At 47.8% G+C, this 21178-nt stretch overlaps 3 protein-coding genes across 4 annotated transcripts in view; 2 read left to right on the forward strand and 1 right to left on the reverse strand.

Annotated features, from left to right (window-relative positions):
• The window catches only part of LOC124464777 (probable E3 ubiquitin-protein ligase HECTD4), a 38758-nt gene extending 36123 nt beyond the window's left edge, over positions 1-2635 (forward strand). For both annotated transcript variants that reach the window (XM_047016611.1, XM_047016612.1), the window contains exon 75: positions 527-2635. In XM_047016611.1, coding sequence (XP_046872567.1) covers positions 527-663 — 137 coding nt within the window. In that variant the 3' untranslated portion in view covers positions 664-2635. The remainder of the gene's footprint in view (positions 1-526) is intronic.
• Positions 2636-4375: 1740 nt separating this feature from the next.
• Positions 4376-7920, reverse strand: LOC124464885 (L-serine dehydratase/L-threonine deaminase-like). The gene is made up of 8 exons (XM_047016789.1): positions 7857-7920; positions 7095-7264; positions 6676-6715; positions 6339-6478; positions 6009-6100; positions 5401-5628; positions 5138-5262; positions 4376-5027 (listed from the first exon to the last, which is right to left on the reverse strand). Exons 2-8 carry the CDS (start codon positions 7245-7247, stop codon positions 4831-4833), a joined length of 975 nt encoding a protein of 324 aa, XP_046872745.1. The 5' UTR covers positions 7248-7264; positions 7857-7920; the 3' UTR covers positions 4376-4830.
• A 2118-nt stretch (positions 7921-10038) lies between these two features.
• On the forward strand, positions 10039-13535 carry LOC124464894 (tetratricopeptide repeat protein 28-like). Its single transcript, XM_047016801.1, has 2 exons — positions 10039-10303; positions 13056-13535. Exons 1-2 carry the CDS (start codon positions 10274-10276, stop codon positions 13359-13361), a joined length of 336 nt encoding a protein of 111 aa, XP_046872757.1. The 5' UTR covers positions 10039-10273; the 3' UTR covers positions 13362-13535.
• Positions 13536-21178: the final 7643 nt, after the last annotated feature.

The raw sequence follows: 21178 nt of genomic DNA on the forward strand, positions 1-21178 counted from the left end.
GGAAGCCGTGAACCCGATCATGTTCCCCTCCGGAGGCGAGGGGCCTTATCCTAAGCTGGGCTGTAGAGGCAGATGTGATCCCACGGGGGGAGAACAGATTAAAAGTACTTCTCATGTCGAAGGTTTTACCTGTAATCCAGCTGCTAATCCCACTCAACCTTGACAGAACGTCTGAATAGCTTCCAAAAGCACTCCAGATAAGAGATGACGCCCGTACATCCAGCGCTATTACCTCAGCGAGACATTACCTCATCCCAACAGGGTGTTTTAAACTGCCTACACTCATTCATTAGAGTGAAAGGGAGCTAAATCCAGTTTCTTGGCTCTAACTTGAGTTTCTCCTCTTCCTCCCCCTCCTCATCCTCCTCTCCTCCTCCCTTCCTCCTCATCCTCCTCCCCCTCCTCCTCCTACACCTCCTCCCCCTCATCCTCCCCCTCCTCATCCTCCTCCGCCTCCTCCCCCTCCTCTCCTCCTCCCCTCCTCCTCATCCTCTCCTCCCCCCTCTCCCTGTGCTTGCGTGGACAGGATCTCCAGACTCGCGCTACATCCGGGTGGAGACCTGCATGTTCATGGTGAAGCTTCCTCAGTACTCGTCCCTGGACGCCATGTTGGAGAAGCTACGCTACGCTATCCACTACCGAGAGGACCCGCTCAGCGGCTAGGCCCGTCGCCGTCGGAAACAACACCTCTGTGTGACCTCACAGCTAACCCCCCCCACCCCCCCCTACCCATCATGTTGTCCAACTTCCCCTACAACCACATCCACACTCTGTCAGAACCACACTGAAGAGGGGTTTCTACCCTGTTTTTATAGTTTGATGCTGCTTGATTTCTGTCTCTCCCCCTGCCCCCCCCACCTCATTGTATTTGCACTTCAATATTTAAATAACATCGCAAGAGGTTTGAGACATTTTGTTCAAGAGTGCGTTTGACTTAATTTTAATTCAGGGGAGGTCAGAGGTCAGATCCCCTCTTGCCTTGACACTGACGACGATGTCTGTTCTGGTTGCACTGAGTCCTGGAGTAACATCATTACTGACAGAGGTGGTGGTGTGGGGTGGGGGGGTGACAGGGCACATAGTCTGTAGAGGAAACTCTTCATCCTTCTTCACCTCCATGTTCCCCCCTTTCCCACCTACATACCCCTTCCAGCAGGCTTGATCCCTCCCTCCCTCTCTTTGTCAAGGGAGGCCCTGGAACAAGCTTCCACCTCTTCCTGCCTCTTCCCTCCCAGGGACGGGCAGCCTACATGGGGACTGGCATCCCTCAGTGCTCCCCTTTACGTGATATCCTCCAGGGACAGACCTGGGCCTGACCTGGGCCTGGCCTGGGCCTGGCCTGGGCTGCTCTCAGCAGCAAACCACATGAACAAGCGCTGCGGAGGAAGTTATGCAGTTACTGCCTGTGAAGACTGCTTACAGACAAACCTAACTTATCTGCCTATATATATATACATATATATATATATATATAAACAGTGAATATATTTTATTCAAGTCGATAAAGAGGGTATGTGAGTCATGTAAAAAGTCATATTAATCTATTGAGTAAAGTTTGAAGTTGAGTTTTCTTTAAGTTTCCTAGTGGCTGTGGCGGCATGGAAAGGTGAGGTTGACTTGAAGCTCTGACTAGTTCTTCCTGGTTGCCAGGTTTGGGACTTATTGGGTTGCCAGATCTATTGTGCTCATATGTTTGGGTTGCGAAACCTGTGTTTCTTTCGTGCAATGGGAGGGAGGTGTGTCCCCCCCTAGCTGCTCAGCTTGAGTGATTCTGCTACTGAATGTGCTATGACCCCCTACCCCTCCACATTCACACCCGTCAACATTCACCTCGGAGGATTCGCTTTAGTTCGGGCTTCTGCTGACCTTCTGTCAGAGCAGGACGTCAGCAGTATATTTTCGTCTATTTTACCCATAACCAAAATGTTATAGCTGTGCAAAGACTCTACAAAAAAATTGTAAATAGGTCATTGTTATATTTCTTGGCATTTATCTTTTTGTCCTTTTTTTATTATTGCTGATTCGCTTCTCCCGATTCGTTTTCTTTGCATTTCTTCTGCACTACTCTTCCAAGAAAAATATGACGAAACAGGCAAACTGTGATATTCTCAACTGGATATCCTGTTTGTTGAGGGTTTTTTTTGTTTGTTTTTTACTAAATTTGAAGTGACCAGTAACTCAGATGACTCTCGTCTCTCCTCATGGTGAAACATATTTTCTTGTACAAGTGAAAAAGTATTTTTACTTGGATGGGAACTTGACGAACACAACGAAAGCTACTGAAATATTTAAGATGGTTGAATTGCTTGCCAATTTAGTTTGGGTTTGGTTCTTTTAAAGGGTTTTACCGCTGCTAATAAGGACGTTCTACCACTCCATTCATACCTCTAAGGAAGGAGCTGAGATCATAAAAAGGACATATCCGTACAGAGGAGTACATGAGAAAATGTGTGATATACATGTACTTGATATTTATGACAATTATTTATGGTTGCATTAACTTAACTTTGACTGTCTTACTTCTCCACATCGGAAACTTAACACAGATATCTAAAAATTGATTATACAGAAGTAAAGAATCGGATGGCGTTTATGATTTCTGTGTCACAATTAAAAAAACAATGTCTTGATGTAAGCTTGATGTGAGTGTGTGGATTTTAGTGTCTCTGTTACTCTCCCTCCACGCGATGACATCTTTCATGATGACGTCTCGCCCGAGCACCGTTTAAAGTAATCTGTCTTAGAAATAAAGAGAAGTTCAGCTACAGGCATCACTTAAGAGAAAAGCTGTGCGAGTCTGGGTTTTCTGACGATTGTGAAAGCCTGTTATTCCTCTCCTCTCAGACATGCTTTTTATGTAAGGCTTCGTCTTCTAGACGTGTTGCGTCAGAGCTGACAGGAATGTTTAACCAGACACCTAACGGAGCAGCCTTGGCTGGCCCTGACCAGTTTCAACTGGATTTCAGCCCTTGCCACCTTCCCTCCCCACACACATACCCTCCTCCCCACACACCCCCTCCCCACACACACACCCTCCTCCCCACACACACCCTCCACACACACACACCAACACCCCCTCCCCACATATTGCACCTTCCTTCGCGTGATCTATATATATGTTTACAGCAAGTCCAGACTGCATTTTTACCGGACTTGTGAGGAACAGATGTGTGAGGCATCCTGGTCATGGTATGGCCCCCTGGCTCTGTGGAGTTGGGTGTCTTGAAACGGGGGACTCCTAACCGGCCTCCCTTTTAATAACCAATGAGGACGCAGACATGGGTCGCAGCCCTCGAAAAACAGCCAATCACACGGTCGAGCTTTAAAAAAACAGGAAGTGTTTACATGTGTACATCTTCCAGTGTCACCCTCATTCTGATCTATTGACATGACTATGTAACTCTCGCTCGGACATAGAATAGGGTTTGTGAAACAAGGCAAGTTGTTGACCTGTCTCAATCTCACACTGCAGATAACTCTGGGGAAACTCAGGGGTTTGAAGGTTAAAACACATGTGCAACACTTTTGGGTTGAGGAGTTCTTCTATACTGTAAATGGGATCGATACCGGTTATCATTCATATGTGAATTTTCTGAGTTATGGTGCCATAAAAGCTAAGAATGGCTCAATGGTTGTGTTTTTATCAGATGACTGCTTAGACAGGAACGCTGTTACACTGTCATAGATCAGAAGATTATGTAGAACAGTGGGGAGATAATTACTTTGTCGTATGAAATTGGCACTGAACTGATAGAGATGAAAATGAGTTGGACCCTCAATTTATCTCCTGTCATCCGTAACTTTAATCATAAGGTCAATTATATTTTAATTCAGCCTTCATTTCGAAACACCCTGACTGGAGAATATATCACTGGTTAAATAACTGATTTATGGTTGAATGACCTTCTAAATGTAATCGTTTAAGAGATCTGAACCAACTACTAGCAAAGTTTAATGATGTGCCTTTGTAATAGCAATGATTAGCTTGAAGGCTTAGTTGAAGATATTCTCTTGATGGCCTACTGCACCCTCTATGCACAGTGAAAGTACTCACTGGTCAGCATGATATGACTGTATCCAGTTCTTTATTAACAGCCTGTTACCAGATCAAGTTGCCTCAGCTGAGGCTGAATGTGCTCAAACCGTCAGCAGTCCAAACAGTGTGGAATAGTATAACTTGGATACAGAAAATGACAGATTCTATAAATATCTATCATTAATATCTTCTGGATTTGGTTATGTAGTATTTTATTGTTTGAAAAACAGAACAATGTTCCCAGGTGCTGAGTGTGTCCACTGTTATTTTACTGTACTGTACATCTGTTTGTGATGGGTGGAAGAAGATAGTTGGCTCTCCAGACAGCACATTCAGGAAAAGAAATATAATTTATTCAACTTAAATACAGTACAAAAGTGGATGAAGAAAGTGCAACAAATAGTATATTTTACATCAACATAGAACATGCCAACAAATAATTGTACACCTCTATATGGTTTTCTACCTACACCATAATGATTCAAGAGGATATCATTTTTAAAAAAAAACTACAACCACTGCCAGAGCAGTATCTACATTTAGACAGATCAATCCCTCGATCGTGCCAAGGGTTCACACAATCCTCATCCAGTTAGTCCTTCAAAGACTCCGCGAGACAACCATAAGTCGAGGCGCATGCGGGTGAAGTCTGGAATGATTTGGGGTTTGTCGTTGCTCTCGCTGACCTTCACAGACAGCGCGTAGCTGGGCCTGGCTGTGTGGGAGCACCGGCGCGAGAGCGGAATGGAGTGTCGGTTTGAAATACAGAAGTATGAGGTCGTTCGGGCCACCGTCTAGGAAGAAATGCCCAGCTGTTTCTTGAGCCTCCATAACTGATCGATGCTGATGTTGTTGCCACCGCACACCACGACCACCACAGGCCCCAGTTCCTTCGCCAGCTTGCCCTCCTTCTGCAGGCGACCGACGATGTCGCAGTACACGGCCGCCAGGGCCGCACCGCACGCTGGCTCCACCAGGATCTTCTCGTCATCTGCGGACGGAGAGAAGAAGCGAGTGGTCAGACACTGGGTAGTTTTTTCGCGGTCACACCTGGGAGACTTTCTGCGGAGAAGGGGGAGCGATGTGCGCGGGGACACTCACCGACGAAGCGTTCGACGGCTTTCACGGCCTCCTGGTCTGTCACGAGCTCGGAGAACACCGTGTGCTCGCCGACGAGTTTCAGGGTCTGCGCTGACACTCTCGTGAGGCCCAACGTCGTGGCGATACTGCAGAGCAAGGAGCAACAAAAGAAGATTATTATTATTATTAAAGAACGTAACTTAAGTAACCATGATACCGTTGGACGTCCGAGAACCAAGTCAAAAACGTTACCGAAGACCGAGCATCTCTAATGACATCCGTACCTGGTGATCTCGGGCAGGGTGACCAGCTTCCCGGCCTTCATGGCAGCGTTGAGGCTGTGCGCGCCCACGGTCTCCATGGCGACGATGGGGACGTCTTCCCAGCCGGCGCGACGCAGGCCTTCCACCACCCCGTTCAGGAGGCCCCCACCCCCCACGGAGAGCACCACCGCCCCCGGCTTCACCTGCAGCTGCGACTCCAACTCCTCCACCAGGGAAGTGTGACCCTCCCTGCACACACACACACACACACACACACACACGGACACACAACAAGTGAGTTTTCAAGAAGCCAGAATGCAAAACGTAATCGCTGTGAATCTACTTTATTGGCATGAATTATGTCACCAAAAAACAGGACTCAATGTGCTGTAAAACTATCTTTTACAACAGCTCTGATAAAAAAAAAAACACACCTCATGTTCACTACAGTGTTCAGCTGATATGTGTGTAATTATAGACACGGTTGTGACACCAACCATAAACCTGTGCTGGGACATATAGTGATCTCTGGAAGCGATTTACACAAGTCTCAAATCTCGCCTCGGTTATCTCCTACACAACACGTTATCAGAGCGGCGGTGATGATCAGGGCAGATTAAACCACTCACCAGATTAGAGGGTCGTCGAAGGGAGAGATGAAGATCCAGGCAGGGTTATTTGCCACTAGCTGCTGTCCATACTCAATACTCTCATTCAGCGCCTAGGAAGGGCACATAAATCATTGTTAGGAAGAAAAAAACAAGCAGTTTCAGATGCACCTATGGTTCATGTTTATTATTAATGCTCCCTGACTCATAAAAATTGATCAACCTGAGGTACCCTCTCTTGTGTATTATCTACTTCTGAAGTGTTAGGTAATGCACTCGGTATTGTATCGTTCAATGGGCGAACTGCTGTCCTAATACAGTATCTGTGAATCTGTGATGTGGATCTCTGACCTTGCCATGGATGATGACGTTGGCGCCCTCATCCTTCAGCCTGTCCACCGTGGCGTTGGGGGTGACACTGGGGACCACGATGGTGGCAGGTACTCCTAGTTTCCGGGCGGAATAGGCCGCTGCCATTCCAGCGTTTCCACCTGTGAGACGAGGGGGTAAAGAAATGTCACAAAACATCCAAAGTCACATGTCGAGCCCTAACACACAACAGTGACAATCATGCTTGAAAATGATGTTTTCTACAATTTATGGCTTTTTTTTTTTAGGGTTACGTAATATCCTCATTACATGTACTGTGGCTGTTATCTAATCCGAAGACTCTGATTGGTTGGCTCACCTGAACAACAGACGAATCTTTCGCAGCCTCTTTCAGCCCACTGAAAGACAAAGCAAAGAGCACATGACTCACTCAAGTCCCCCACTCCACGAGCGCTGGGCACTACAGAAACAGACCCATGCCACCAGATTGCCATGCCAACACAGCCAGACTTCCTCAAACTGGTCTGAACTGGTACCAGTCGGAACACACAGTGTCACATAGAACCCCCCCCCCCCCCCCCCCTTTCCTCTCACCCCCTCCCTCGTGCCCCAGAACTGCTGAGTGCCCTAGGACAACTGACTAGCCAAATCACATCCTCGGGCCATTTTACTTGACATATCTCCCCCTCCACCCCTCCTCCACCCCTCCTCCACCCTTCCTCCAGTCCGTACAAACCGAGCCTGAAGGAACTCATCGAGAACAGCGTTGACACTCACGGTCTTGCAAAGGTGGCCGATGCCCCGGATCTTGAAGGAGCCGGTGGGCTGGGAGGAATCCAGCTTCAGGTAGACGGAGGTGCCTGCCAGCTTGGTGAGGGCCAGGCTCTCCCTGGCCGGTGTGGCTACGTGGAGGGTCTCCTGGGTCTTCATCTCTCTGACGTCTCCTACTGGACGCCACCCAAGACACACTCGTCAATCGTCACATTTAACAACTAGCTTTCACGTCAATTCTCACTGGTGATGAACATGGTAGGTGACACTGCTGATGAAGGGAGTCAGGTGGCTGAGCGGTTTGGGAATCGGGCTAGTGATCTGAAGGTCACCAGTTCGATTCCTGGCTGAGCCAAATGACGTTGTGTCCTTGGGCAAGGGACTTCACCCTATTTGCCTCGGGGGGAATGTCCCTGTACTTACTGTAAGTCACTCTGGATAAGAGTGTTTGCTAAATAACTAAATGTAATGTAAATGATGACCCGCTGGTCCACTGATTGCTAGGAACCACTGTTGCTGTCTAGTGACACTTGTTTAACTACTGCCGTGTGCTACGTGCTACTGTAACAAGTTAGTAGCATTTGCATTTTGATTGCAGGATCTTACATTACATATACATATGCTTATACACTTTTACATCACATAGCATTAGAAAAAGAAAGTTCACAGCCAGTATAATAACTGAAGTAAAGTTAGTATAAGGTAGCATAAAGTAAATTATTTAACCTTAAATATAATTGTGTAAAGTGTCTTGAAATTCAATCTTACCAGATCCGGTTTGTAGAAATAGCAATAGAGAGGTTCGTAAGTCGAATAGTCAGTTAAAATGTCCTTTTCTCTAGACAACATCTTGAATCATTATATATCTGCTCTCGTGGGCTTGTCACTGGGAATCCACCTCTTCAACCAATCAGCGTTGGGAACTCCTCCGTCGTCAGACCACGCCTGACAGGTGGAGGATGAGAGCTGGAGTCGCATCTGTCACCGAATAAGGAATTTCACTCTGACCGTTTATCACTGTTACAGTGTATTACATAACAGAAACGGAGATTGTCTGGTCTTATGGTCGACCAGATCCTTTTGTCAGAGCAGCGTATAATTTAAAGGCAGAAGAAGGAAAACATTTAAGTATCTATTGTACTTTTTAACAAATACGATCAATAACAGTTAAGCAAACAAAACAAAAAACTTTAAAACTTTTAATAACGTTAGTCGACTTTTGTTGAAATATAAATCTTAAATGTCCAGGCTTGCTTTTGTTAGCATTTTTTGTTGTTGTGATTTGACGTTGACATTGAGAATTATTGTTTGAGTGACTCCTTAAACACTTTTGAGACACTGCATATTTTCCAATATGGGTTACAGCGGACGTTATATCTCAAAATCAATGTACCAGCCAATTTCTCACGATGTTCTCTAGTGGGACGGGTTTCAGCTGAAGAGGTGAATAGCACACCGGGGGATTACCAAAAGAGTCGGTACTATTTTGGAGCCGATAGGCGACTACCAAAAGCGGACGGGTTTAATGGTGACAGGGGCAGACGAGTATCCTAGGGTCAGGCAAATGCCATGTTGACTGCTCGAACTCGATAGATCCGGATTGACGACTTAAACCTGACATATCTGGCTTTGGGTCCCAGAAAAGGTAATTGAAGACGTTTTCAAAAACAGTGGGAACATTAGTCCATTATTAACTGACATCAGACATGATTTTCACATAATTAGATATTCACAGATAGGTCTATATGGATTATGGATGGCCACAAAATGTACAACTTTCTTTTTGTAATAGGCCTAATCAATGAAATGCGTAGACTACTTGATAGATCTGATCATGGTCACTGTCGGTGGCCTTTACACATAGTCAATAATGACTTTCAAAACCGGCATTATGTCAAGAAGGTTAGTGAACTACATTGCTACAGGGCAGACGTTCAGTCTAATTCGAAGAACCTGGGATAGTGCACTGAGATCCAGACAGTGCATCACCGTTATTCTGTAAACAGTTAAACACACTCTCAAACTCAGAATAAAATTGTGGGATAATAGTTTAAATTTTGTTAGCCTACAGAACAAACCCGTTCTGGCCTAGTCAGCTTGTTACAATCACTTTGTTTGAATCTTCTCTGAAAAAAAAGGATTGGACTTTATGCAGATCCTTAAATATGTTGTTGTTGTTTTTGTTTCCCTAAATTATCTTAAATGGTGGTAAATTGATAGTCCCTGACAACAGAACAATAAGCGTTTCTCATCAGCAAACTACTTTAGGAGTTAAAAAGGGTAGACAGCGTCCTCTTGTGGCCAAAATACGAATTAAACAAAAAGAGGAGACGTGGAACGAATTCTACTCTAAAGGGATAGTTCACCGAAAATGTTTGCTGACAGCCTACCTACATGCTCGTTTTATGTCTACTATGCTGTACTGTTTTATTTAATGTTGGCCCACACAGTTGCTGGTTAATAGGCCTACAGACGCAAAATTCAGAAAAGGTGATCGCGTCTGCAGGGGAAAAAAGTTCCTCAGGACTAAACGATACAACCACAACTGACTGATCGATCACCTGTGCCTGGTTTTATTTATAGCATTTATTATATTATTAAACAACTTGTTACCCTATTTTTTTCACGGTAGATTTCAAATGATTAGGATAGGCTACTTGAATTCAGCTAGTAGTAACTGAATGTAGTAAAAGCCTAATATTATTTACAACACAATTACATTTGTGTTTGGCTGCACCTCAAAGCTTTGGCATCTTCTCACTGGACGAAACAAGAACTTAGTTTGCTCAGCCGGATACGAAATCCTTTTAGGCGATTTTGACTTTATTCGGGTCCAATGAGTTGGACTAGGCTACTAGGTTAAGGCATGGGAACCTGAGATACGGTCTCTGTAGAGAAGCTACAGACTGTAGAAATCCGCTATGGCAACTGGAGAAAGGGGAAAAAAAAAGGAAAAAGGCTGACAATATGGCGCACTGTGCTTGAGAAAACTTTGTGCAACGCACACAAACCACATCTGATCTTGCGTTTGAACGGTTTGTAGACACCCGTGCAGTTGATCAACACCGTTTTTTAGAAAGAGTTGAAGAGTTTTGAGTTGAAAACTAGGCTGTGTCCATGAAGCTGGTCTATAACGGGATGAAAGAGCCCGTTTCAAAAACCGAGTAGCATACAACACAGACAGGATGGAGAGGCAAGCAACTTTAAAGGAAAAGGTAAATACATCACGAACTAACACGATCCTCCATATTTTATGATCATTTTATTTAATGTAGCCAACTATTTATTTAAAATAAGATGTAAATTGAACAACATATGTCATTTATTTTCTTCGACTGACCACAGAATATCTCCCACTGTTACGTTGCAGAGCATCGCAGTCTCGTAAACTTTCTATCGATTTTCCAGTCGTGCATACTGAAGTAGCGGTTGGCTATCTTTGTTATTGAATGCCGGATGAGTTTAGATATGTATTGACTGAATTTAATGGCTTCATACGACAACACTGATCTCTAAATAGTTCCAAGTAACTAAGTACAGTGTGCGCTACACTATAACGGTGATATAAGTCACATTTTTGGGGATTATGTAGCTTGGCCACTTTTTCGCAGTATGTTTGTAAACACCCCCGCTGTGTTTTAAAACTTACATTTAAGGATTTTATGTTGTGAAAAAATTGCGACTTTCAAAGGATGTTTCAGCAAACATCACCGGGATCCCGTTTAAAGACTTTCACACCCCTAATTATGCTTGTTAACCTATACCTGCTGTGGGTACGTCGCATTTATGTGTACATAGGCGTGCGTGTGGGCCTCAATTTTTCCTCTTGTTATTGTCTACAAGACCACTACCGCAATACAATAGAGACTCAGGACATGTTATCGGTTTCTTTTCCTCTCTCTCCACCCCTCCTTTCCCTGTGCCACACCAAAACAAACAGGTCATTTTACACAGTGGACAGCATGCTGCAACACATTTACATTTTACTTACCATCCCGTTGTTAGATCGTTAGGTGAGGGTTTACAGCGCAGTGGAGGGCTTCTTGTTAGCCTCATCTATCATGACACCAGATAGCTCCCTCATCCAGAAGCTCTCAACACTAATACACTGGTAAACACAGAGATATTCCCACCCTCAACTCCCTCCTCCTTCATCAAACTACATCTCAGTTTGGGATTGCCCCTCGGTTCGAGTCCCGTTAGATCCTAACCCATCTCTAATCTCACAAGGAAGCAGGTTCCTGCTGCTATGCACCCTCCCTGCCCAGAGGAAACCTAGATGACCTCAGTACCAGCATCAGCTTGTGTTAGGGTGACCAGATCTGATCAAAATGACAGTTCTCTCTACAGTCAGAGTCACGCAAGAAGGTGGAACGTAAGGGAGATACCCTTTCCGAAACTTGTAAGGGCGTAATAGCTGATGAAAGACCCAAAGAAACACGAATATCCAACAAAGCAAAAACCCGGACGATTTTGGAATCCCTGCCTGATGCATTTTTTAGGTCTTGAAAAGAGGACATGTCCGGGTAAAAGAGGACGTCTGGTCACCCTAGCTTGTATCGTTCTGGTATCCCCAGACCTGTGGGAGCTCATGAGCAGTGGAGTGCAGCATGAGAGGGTGTAGAATTCTGTGACCAGCCCACAATCCCACACTGGACATTACACTGAGTCATGGTGACAGAATGGCTGTTTCACCTGTAGTGTCATGGTGACAGAATGGCTATTTCACCTGTAGTGTCATGGTGACAGAATGGCTATTTCGCCTGTAGTGTCATGGTGACAGAATGGCTATTTCACCTGTAGTGTCATGGTGACAGAATGGATATTTCACCTTTAGTGTCATGGTGACAGAATGGCTATTTCACCTGTATTGTCATGGTGACAGAATGGCTATTTCACCTGTATTGTCATGGTGACAGAATGACTATTTCACCTGTAGTGTCATGGTGACAGAATGGCTATTTCACCTGTAGTGTCATGGTGACACAATGGCTATTTCACCTGTAGTATCATGGTGACAGAATGGCTATTTCACCTGTAGTGTCATGGTGACAGAATGGCTATTTCACCTGTATTGTCATGGTGACAGAATGGCTATTTCACCTGTAGTGTCATGCTGTCAGAATGGCTATTTCACCTGTAGTGTCATGGTGACACAATGGCTAAATCACCTGTAGTTTCATGGTGACAGTAGGACTATTTCACCTGTAGTGTCATGGTAATAGAATGGCTATTTCACCTGTAATGTGATGTTGAAAGTAGGACTATGCTACCTCTAATGTCATGTTGAAAGTAGGCCTGTTCCCCCTCAGTGTCATGTTGAAAGTAAGACTAAATCACCTGTAGTGTCATGTTAGCTTTGCCCTGCTCCAGTCTGGTTTCTATGGAGGTGTTGGAGCACAGAGGACTGGGCCTGACTGGGCCTGACTGGGCCTGACTGGGCCTGACTGGGCCTGACGGGGCCTGATGACCACACAGGCTCTTCCAGCCCGTTCTTAGATAGAAGTCTGGAAACTTGGACACTCTAACGCTTAACACAGCGTAGCCAGCTCTGGTCAACCGCCCCAAAACGTCCTCATTGACCATTCACCCATGAAGTCTACAGCTTTAATCCTGGAATACATTGAGTCATCATTTACCTATGTAAAAATGTGTCCTTGTTTTTAAAGATGTCTTTTGGGTGGGCATTTGTCACGCTTTATTGGGCGGTTTAACTGAAGTGTGACAGGAAAGGCAGCGAGAGAGAAAGAGAGAGAGAGGGTGAGAGAGAGAGAGAGAGGGTGAGAGGGTGAGAGAGAGAGGGAGAGAGAGAGAGGGTGAGAGAGAGAGAGAGAGAGAGGGGGAGCAAAGTGCAGAGGGCAGATCCAAACCTGGGGGCACCCTGTCCTTGTCCTAACTGATTAAACTACTGGTAGATGTCCACTCCTACCGACCTGACTGGGAGTATGTCTGCTCTTTCCCCCCCAGTTTTCGATCTTCGGCTCTCGCACGGTGGGCCGAGCCCCGCGCCGCGTGCCGGAGGAGGGGCCGGGCGGAGGGCTCAGCAAGGCCGAGTTCATGGACAAGGTCCGTCAGAGCCACGAGGCGTGCCAGCGAGGGGACTTCCAGGGAGCCGTGAGCCTCTACAGCGACGCCCTGCTGGCCGACCCGCAGAACTGCATCCTCTACAGCAACCGCTCCGCCGCCCTCCTCAAGCTGGGACGCCACCAGGCCGCGCTCGACGACGCCTCCAGAGCCCGCGTGCTCAACCCCAAGTGGCCCAAGGTAAGGTGATCTGCACAGCACACCTGACACCTAGGAGACGAAACAGCCAGGACCCACACAGGAGTGTACAGGCAGAGAGCGAGGAGACTGGGACACGCCCACTCTGGATATACACCTCAGGCACGGCTCTCATAGGGTTAGGGTTTCACACAGGCTCTGATGATAACCCTAAATATTTTCATAATATTGAACCATCTCATGTGGTTTGTGGATTGTAAATAAGACTAATCCCAATCCATCTGAAACGTTTGTTTAATACGTCTGCACAAACTGAGGAGGTCTGCCTGTCGTAGCCGACAGTCTTTGCCAAAATCACTTTCTTTTCTTCCCTTGATACGCCAGTACAATGAACTCTTTGTGATCCCTGATTAGGTGACGGCCAGGCTAATCCAAGCCTAGCTCGTTTCCAGTCTTAACGTATGAAACAGTTTGATCAACACTGTTATTTTGATTAGCCGGTTAGCCTCTATGCTTCCACAGTGCACAAGTGTCTTTTGTCTCAATGTACAAAGAGTATTTGTTTGGGATTTGTCGTTTATCTGTTCATGATTGTAATAGCTATCTTGTACCAGTTGAATCTCTACACCCTCCTGTGTTACCACTAGAGGGCAGTCTTGTCAAACCGCCTGCTGTGCAGCAGACCACAAGGGGAGTGTATCCTATTGGCATCCGCACTGTGCTTTTGGTGAATTGATGGTCATGTAAGATACCGACATCCATTATATATAAAGCTTTCACTGCAAGAACTGCTTGAGTAACTGTCAACTAGATATTCTAGGTTTTAAGCCTGGAATTACTAGGTGTTGCTGTCAAGTGATATGCCAGTCATACAGTGCTATGCCTGTCACGGATCACCAAGTAGCAATCAATATTTAATTCTAGTAGAGAATAGAAAGAAGAAAAATAAATCAAGTCTGTTGTGGAAATACGGCGAAGAAACCCAGCCTTTATGTTAGCGCACTTGCAAACACAATGATTCAGTTGGGTGAAAATCATTTCCAATCTCTTCATCTTTACAAGATAGTTTGTTATCAGTGAAATACAGATCTGTAAAGTGAGTATTGATGAGGAGTGGATTGTTTCCTAAGCGCTGTCTCCACATCACCTGTTGGGACTATTAAAGCAGCCATCGGGCATTGTTCGGCTCAGACACAGTCCCTCACACCCAATCCCATCTCCAAAGCCAGGCTGTTTGATGAAGGAGAGGGGGGAGGAGGGTGGAGAAGGGGGGAAGAGGGGGGAGGAGGTAGGAGGGGGGAGGAGAGGGGAGGGGGGAGGAGGGGGGAGGAGGAAGTGGGAGGGGGTGGGATTAACGCAGTGGACCATGCAGGTATTTAGATCCTGTGTGAGTACATATTTATCATCAATCATGCCTCCCCATGAGCACTGCTCTGGATGGGGCTGTCAGACTGACAGGATGGGCTGTGGTGCCCTACGCTCCGCCAGGCCCCCCCCCCCCCCCCCCCACTGAAGACCCCGGCAACGGTTGCCTGGGGGAGCAGAGGAACTTCTGTCTAATCTGTCAGCTTTACCTCGCCTCTGGAAGTCTCACTCCCTCTCTCTCTCTCTCTCTCTCTCTCTCTCTCTCTCTCTCTTTCCTGCTCTCTCTCTCTCTCTCTCTCTCTCTCTCTCTCTCTCTCTCTATCTCTCTCTCTGTCTCTCTCTCTCTCTCTCTCTCTCTCTCTCACTCACTCACTCACTCACTCACTCACTCACTCTTTGTGTCTTTCTGTCCTCGCTCTCTCCCTCTTTCTGCCTGTCAGATTCTCTCGCTTTCGATTTGTGTATTTCTCTCTCTCTTCCTTTCTCTTTGTTGCTTTATGTGTCAGTCTTTTTCTCTCTCTCTGTAAAGGAGAGAGTAACTGTGCAGTAATGACCCCAGGCAGCGTCAGGCTCCAGCCTCTGTGCGAGGGAGGAGAGGCCGACACGAGCGCTGAGCGAGCTGTCGTCTGCCTGACAAGCGCAACACAACTGTGAGGATCTGGATGCTTGCGTGGCTGTGTGGGGGACTGAGAGATTGAGAAAAGGCTTTACTTCTTGGCATTGAAATCAAGGCACATCCACACACACAAACACTTGCTTTCCGTTTTAGACTGAGCTAGGTTTTGTATAGTTATAAAGGTAAACACCACATCTTTGGATGTGAAGGAGTGCTGTACTCACTGACCCATTATCCATGTGTGTGTGTATGCATGTGTGTGTATTCATGCATGTGTGTGTCTGAGTGTGTGTGTGTGAGTGTCTCAGGTGATACATCTGGCCTCCTGCCCACTCCTCTCCTCCATCTGCTCCCTCACTCAGCCCTCAGAGGCTGCAGTGACAGGTTAAACCAACAGCAGCCTGGTCACGTGCTCTCTGCCCTGCTGCTGCTGCTGCTCACAAGCCTGGGAGCCCAGCCCCCAGGGAGGCTGGGGGAGGCTGGGGGAGGAGGGGGAGGAAGGGGAGGAGAGGGGGAGACTTTGGGGGGAGGAAGGGAAGGCTGGGGGAGGAAGGGGAGGCTGGGGGGAGGCTAGGGGGAGGCTAGGGGGAGGCTGGTCAGGAAAGGGAGGCTGGAGAAGGCAGGGGGAGGCTGGGGGAGGAGAGGGAGAGACTTTGGGGGGAGGAAGGGAAGGCTGGGGGAGGAAGGGGAGGCTGGGGGGAGGCTAGGGGGAGGCTGGTCAGGAAAGGGAGGCTGGAGAAGGCAGGGGGAGGCTGGGGGAGGAAGGGGAGGCTGGGGGGAGGCTAGGGGGAGGCTGGTCAGGAAAGGGAGGCTGGAGAAGGCAGGGGGAGGCTGGGTAAGACCAGGAGCGAACAGGGGAGTCTGGCAAAAGAGGGGGGATGTGGAGGGAGTCGAGGGAGGCTGGCAGCCTGTGTCAGGGGGTCCTTCCCTCAGCGTCTTAGATTGGGATCCTCTTGTCAGGGTTGTTTATTCTCCTCAGGCAGGCGGGGCTGCCGGGCGGAGCTGCCGTCCACAGTGACGAGCTGCCACTCTGCCGCCCAGCAAAGATGCAATCAGATCCCGCACGGGACTCAATCCTACCTTGACTTACAGTGGTAACAGTAGCTGTCCTCCTGTGTGTGTGTGTGTTGGTTCACCTGTCCCTCAAGCTGGGGGGGCTGGGAGGCGGAGCTGGTTTTAGGGCTGTTTGTTTTGTGTGTCGGTGTGGGCTGGAATATACAGGAGGCTGTTTCATCACAGTGGTGGTGTTCGTGCTGGGGTTCTGCTGCCTGTTGCTGCCAGGCGGAATGTGAGGGGAGGGAGAACCCGCCCTGATTCTACTGCCTCACCCCTCTCCCATCACCTGTCACCCATAACCCACAACCCACCCTCATCCCTCACCCCTCACCCTTCAATTCTCACCCCTCACCCAACGCAAACTCCGCTCTGCTTTCATGTGAGAGAGACCCACCTGTGTGTAATCCAGCTGTGCTGATGTGACAGCGTGTTAAACCAGCTCTCATCTGATCTCGGCGTGTGAGGAGGATAAAGAACAGCTCCTGAGATGTCAGGGCCAGACTTCCAGCCCTCTGTGGCTCCCTGCTTCTCCTCCCACACTGAAATATTTATCTCCCCCCTCCGCGTTGACCTGCTCCAGTCTCTCTACTCCAATCTCTCTTCTCCGGGGAAACTGGGACAGAGCAGGAGCAGTAGGTAGGTCACATGTTGCGGGCTTCGGGCGTTTGATTCTGTGGAGCGTCGAGGAGCTTGTCGGTCCGTTGTGTTTGTACGTGAGCTCTTTACTTTTTCATGTAACTCTACGATTAGAAACGTCAACTTGGGACGACTGTTCCCTCGTTTGATGTGCCCTATGTAGGCTGCTTGTGTTTTTTTTTATAGTCTTGTATCTATTTCTGTTTTGTATGTATTGGTGCAAAACCAATTACCTTCCAGGTATGAAAAAAGGGAGAGAACATAGAAGGTTTTGTATCTGTGGTTGTTTGTGGCTCCTCCCAGTGGTTCCTAACACACACAGTGCCTTCATGGTGAATACAAATCCGAATGGAAGCTTCCAATCTTCTTTTTTGGATGAAAAGGAAGTCAGACCGTGATGTCATTTCCTGTCTTTCTCCCAGAGTGGATGTTGGCTCCCTGTGCCAGTGCCAGGGCAGGAGTTGGAACTCTGATCCCTCTCTCCCCCCCCCCGACCCTCCCCCTTGCTCCAGAACCCAGCATACATAGAGGGAGAGAGAGGGAGAGAGGGGGAAAAGATTGAGAGAGAGAGAGAGAGAGAGCGAAAGACAGAAAAAAAGAGAGAGAGAGTGAAAGAGAGAGTCATGAACCACTAATAAGAGGGTCCCAGTTAGGCTCTACCCAGCCAAGGATTGAACTAATGAACAAATCAAATGAATAACATGTAATTACAGGAAGGCTGGCGCTAGTGGGCACAAACCTGGAATTATCTGTCTGGAAACAGTGTGGAACGACATGGAACAGCCAGCTTGGCTGTTCCCTGGGGAAGGGAGACTTCAGTCCTGCTAGATGTGTACGTTAACCAGTATTAGAATAATCTTGTCGTGGGTGTGTTGGCGAGTTGAAACTGCAACCGCACACCAAGCCTGCAATTTAAAGTCTTCCAACGCTACATCAGCCATGTGGATGATGGATGCAAGATGGAAGCCTCACGTTATCGACGACCTCATGACTGGCGTTCATCAGCTACATCAACATGTGACGGCGTGACGAGCGGCTGGAAGATTGACTAGAACTTCCTCGTTCGGGTTTAAAATCTTGGCCCTTCCACCCTGCTGTGTTTTATCAGCCTTGTGTGTAGGCGATGGCTTCCAATCCCTTCTCCTCCCCCTCCTCCTCCTCCTCCTCCCCCCCCCTCCCCCTCCACCTCCCCCTCCTCTACCTTTGCATCGGCAACATCCCTGTCTGCTTTTGTCGTCAGCGACCAGACTGGTTACATCACCGTGTGTGAGAGATAGAGGTACTTACGCTGGAAAACCGGGACTTAAGGTCGACGCCTGAACGAAATAAAACACAGTGGTGTTTGACGGTTCGGGGGGCGTGTCCACGCCCACCAGGAGCCTGGTGTCAGATGATGTAACAGGAGCGGACGGACGAGGCTGGCCTCTCTCCTGACCTCCCGCTGTGATTGGCTGCAACGTCGGGCTGTCCAGGGGAGAGCTGCAGTAGGAGGCTCAGCTGGGAGATGATCTCACCCTGATGATGTCCAGTTAGGTCTGGACAGCATGGATTTGTGTTTACTGAGCTACTGGCGCTGTCCAATCAACAACAAAGGTTACTGCGGCACTTCTTAACCAGGTTTATCCAGCCCTTCTCGTACTGCAGAGCTGTTACTGAGACCAGGGGAGGGGTGGAGCTCAGTGGAACAGCATTTGGGGGTGGGGTGGGGGGAGGAGATGCAGCTAACTCCTTTTCCAGGTGGCAGGCCACCTTCTCTGGACATGTGAGCAGACACTCTCCCTTTAAGGTCGTTTTTTTGGGGAACTTTCATGTTTTATTGGACAGAGAAAGGAGGGGAGGGGGAGGGGGAGGGGGAGGGGGAGGGGGAGGGGGAGGGGGAGGGGGAGGGGGAGGGGGAGGGGGAGGGGGAGGGGGAGGGGGAGGGGGAGGGGGAGGGGGAGGGGGGGAGGGGGAAGGGGAGGGGAGAGGAGGGGAGAGGAGGGGAGAGGAGGGGAGAGGGAGAGGGGGAGGGGGCTCAAAGCATTCACATTCTCAACTCTCTTGACTCTCTCCCCCTTAAAGTTGTCCTTCATAAACACCCAGGATTAAGTTGTGTGGACAGCGTGTGGGTTGAGACGGCCGTCAGTGTCAACGTCACTCCGGAGAGCTGCGCCGTTGGATGCCAGTGAGTGTTGGTGTTTCTGAACGTGTCGTTAAATGACGCCTGGAAGGTCATTATTTCATTTAAAGCAAACTTCCAAGTGTCACTTGCGTTCAATTACAACTAAGACCCTGGCCGCGATCATGCTTGAGTTCAGCCGTGACTTTCTCCCATTGCGAGCCCAGCATTTAAGGTCAATATTCGACAGTAATTAGAGTTAACTCCCATGCACTGAAATGTGTGATTCATGACAGATCATTACTTCATAAGCAGCTTAGCAACGTGCTACCACAGACGTTTAAAGATGGATGCTTAGCAATCGCTGACATGTTTGTTCAAATTCAAATCTCATGGTCCTCCTTCCTCCATCACGGCTGTGTGGGAATATGAAGAAGCGTCCGTAAGAAAGCCAAACAGCCTAAAAGAAGGATCTTTCTCTTCTGTTGTGACGTCTCCCAGTGTAATAGCCTGCAGCCTAATCCATTCATCTTAAGTGCCTCTCTCTGATCTCCTCCCTTGTTTAGAGGCAGCTGAATAACTCACTTGTGTCAGGTTATTATAATTAGCTGTTTGAGTGTCTCTGTACAGGACCCAGATACTTCCCCTATAATTCCTTCTCTGTAATGAGTTTTATAGAAAAGAAAAAAAAAAACACCAGCCACAATAACAGCAAATGGAAACGCCTCAGGAGACATATTAGCTGACGAACCATGGAATGCAGGTGGCGTGTTTGTGTGTGTGTGTGTGTGCGTGTGTGTGTGTGTGTGTGTGTGCGTGTGTGTGTGTGTGTGCGTGTGTGTGTGTGTGGCTGACAAATGCATCTCATGGTTATGGAGACAGGTTCTGGTGCTCAACCAAAGGCATTTTAATTTTTCAGGTGGTCAGGCAATTAGCTTGACACGCGCTAGATACAGTCCCCATCCTGAAGACATAATTAGGGTGTGATATTAATTATAACGTATAGCCCCTCCAACGGAGAGAGGCGACTGTGGTATCACAACTGTGAGTCTTACTGTCGTTCTCTCTGAGGTGTCGTCATTCCGGCTGTGGAGAAATAGAAGAGTTTTGTAGAGAGAGGGAAAGAGAGAGTGCCTGTGAGAGAGAGACAGAGAGACAGAGAGAGAGAGTGCCTGTGAGAGAGAGACAGAGAGAGAGAGAGAGAGAGAGAGACAGAGAGAGAGAGAGACAGAGAGAGACACAGAGAGAGAAATATTGACTGTGAGAGAGAGACTGTGTGAGAGAGAGAGAGAGATAGAGACTGTGAGAGAGAGAGAGACTGAGAGAGAGAGAGACAGAGAGAGACAGAGAGAGACAGAGAGAGGGAGACTGAGGGAGAGACTGAGGGCGAGACTGAGGGAGTGAGAGGGAGAGAGAGAGGGGGAGACTGTGTGAGAGACAGGGGGAGACTGTGTGAGAGAGAGAATCAAGACAACAAGAGGATGGTCTCTGACTGCAGATGGCAGCAAACAGACTTGCAGTCTCCCCCTGGTGAGGTACATCCAGACAACACTCACATGCCTCCTCCAATTCTCTTCCTCTCTTTTCCTGGAAAACAGGAAAAGCTTTCAGTGGCAGACATAAGCAGTCACAGTCAGCACAATGGATCGTCTGGTCTCCTGGCATCCATTATTCCAGGGGCTTCATTAGACCTGTCCCGCCCACTTTTAGAAAACCGCAAATTGGTCCCCACCCTCCATCACCACATTTTTTATGAAGAAAATTCTATTTAACGGCCTTATCCTCGGTTATTAGAAAAGCTGTCCCACCCACGTTTGAACAGTCTTGCATTATTCAGACATCTGCCCAAGACTCGCCTCAACCGAGATCTTGCGAAGGTCCCTGCAAGACATCTGAGAGGGGGCGGCGGTGGATGTAGAGAAGGTCAAATCAAATCAAATTTGATTTGTACAGCGCTTTTTACAAGCCGTGTCACAGAGGGCTTGACGCAATCTGTTATGCTCACATATGAAACATATCACATATCATGCGCATCGAAACTGCTCCTGGACCAACCTAAGACACTCAAAAAAGACTCACAGGAAAACCCAGAGAGAA

The sequence above is a fragment of the Hypomesus transpacificus genome, unplaced genomic scaffold (genome assembly GCF_021917145.1).
Source record: "Hypomesus transpacificus isolate Combined female unplaced genomic scaffold, fHypTra1 scaffold_42, whole genome shotgun sequence".
Lineage (NCBI taxonomy): Eukaryota > Metazoa > Chordata > Actinopteri > Osmeriformes > Osmeridae > Hypomesus > Hypomesus transpacificus.

What these genes read in the sequence shown, in the direction of transcription:
- LOC124464885 (XM_047016789.1), bottom strand. Translation starts at nt 7,247, where the DNA reads ATGAAGACCCAGGAGACCCTCCACGTAGCCACACCGGCCAGGGAGAGC. An exon ending in TTCGACGACCCTCTAATCTG is followed by an intron (nt 5,629 to 6,008) that starts GTGAGTGGTTTA and finishes GTGTGTGTGCAG; the next exon opens with GGAGGGTCACACTTCCCTGG. An exon ending in ACCCTGCCCGAGATCACCAG is followed by an intron (nt 5,263 to 5,400) that starts GTACGGATGTCA and finishes CTTGCTCTGCAG; the next exon opens with TATCGCCACGACGTTGGGCC.
- LOC124464894 (XM_047016801.1), top strand. Translation starts at nt 10,274, where the DNA reads ATGGAGAGGCAAGCAACTTTAAAGGAAAAG. An exon ending in AAGCAACTTTAAAGGAAAAG is followed by an intron (nt 10,304 to 13,055) that starts GTAAATACATCA and finishes TTTCCCCCCCAG; the next exon opens with TTTTCGATCTTCGGCTCTCG.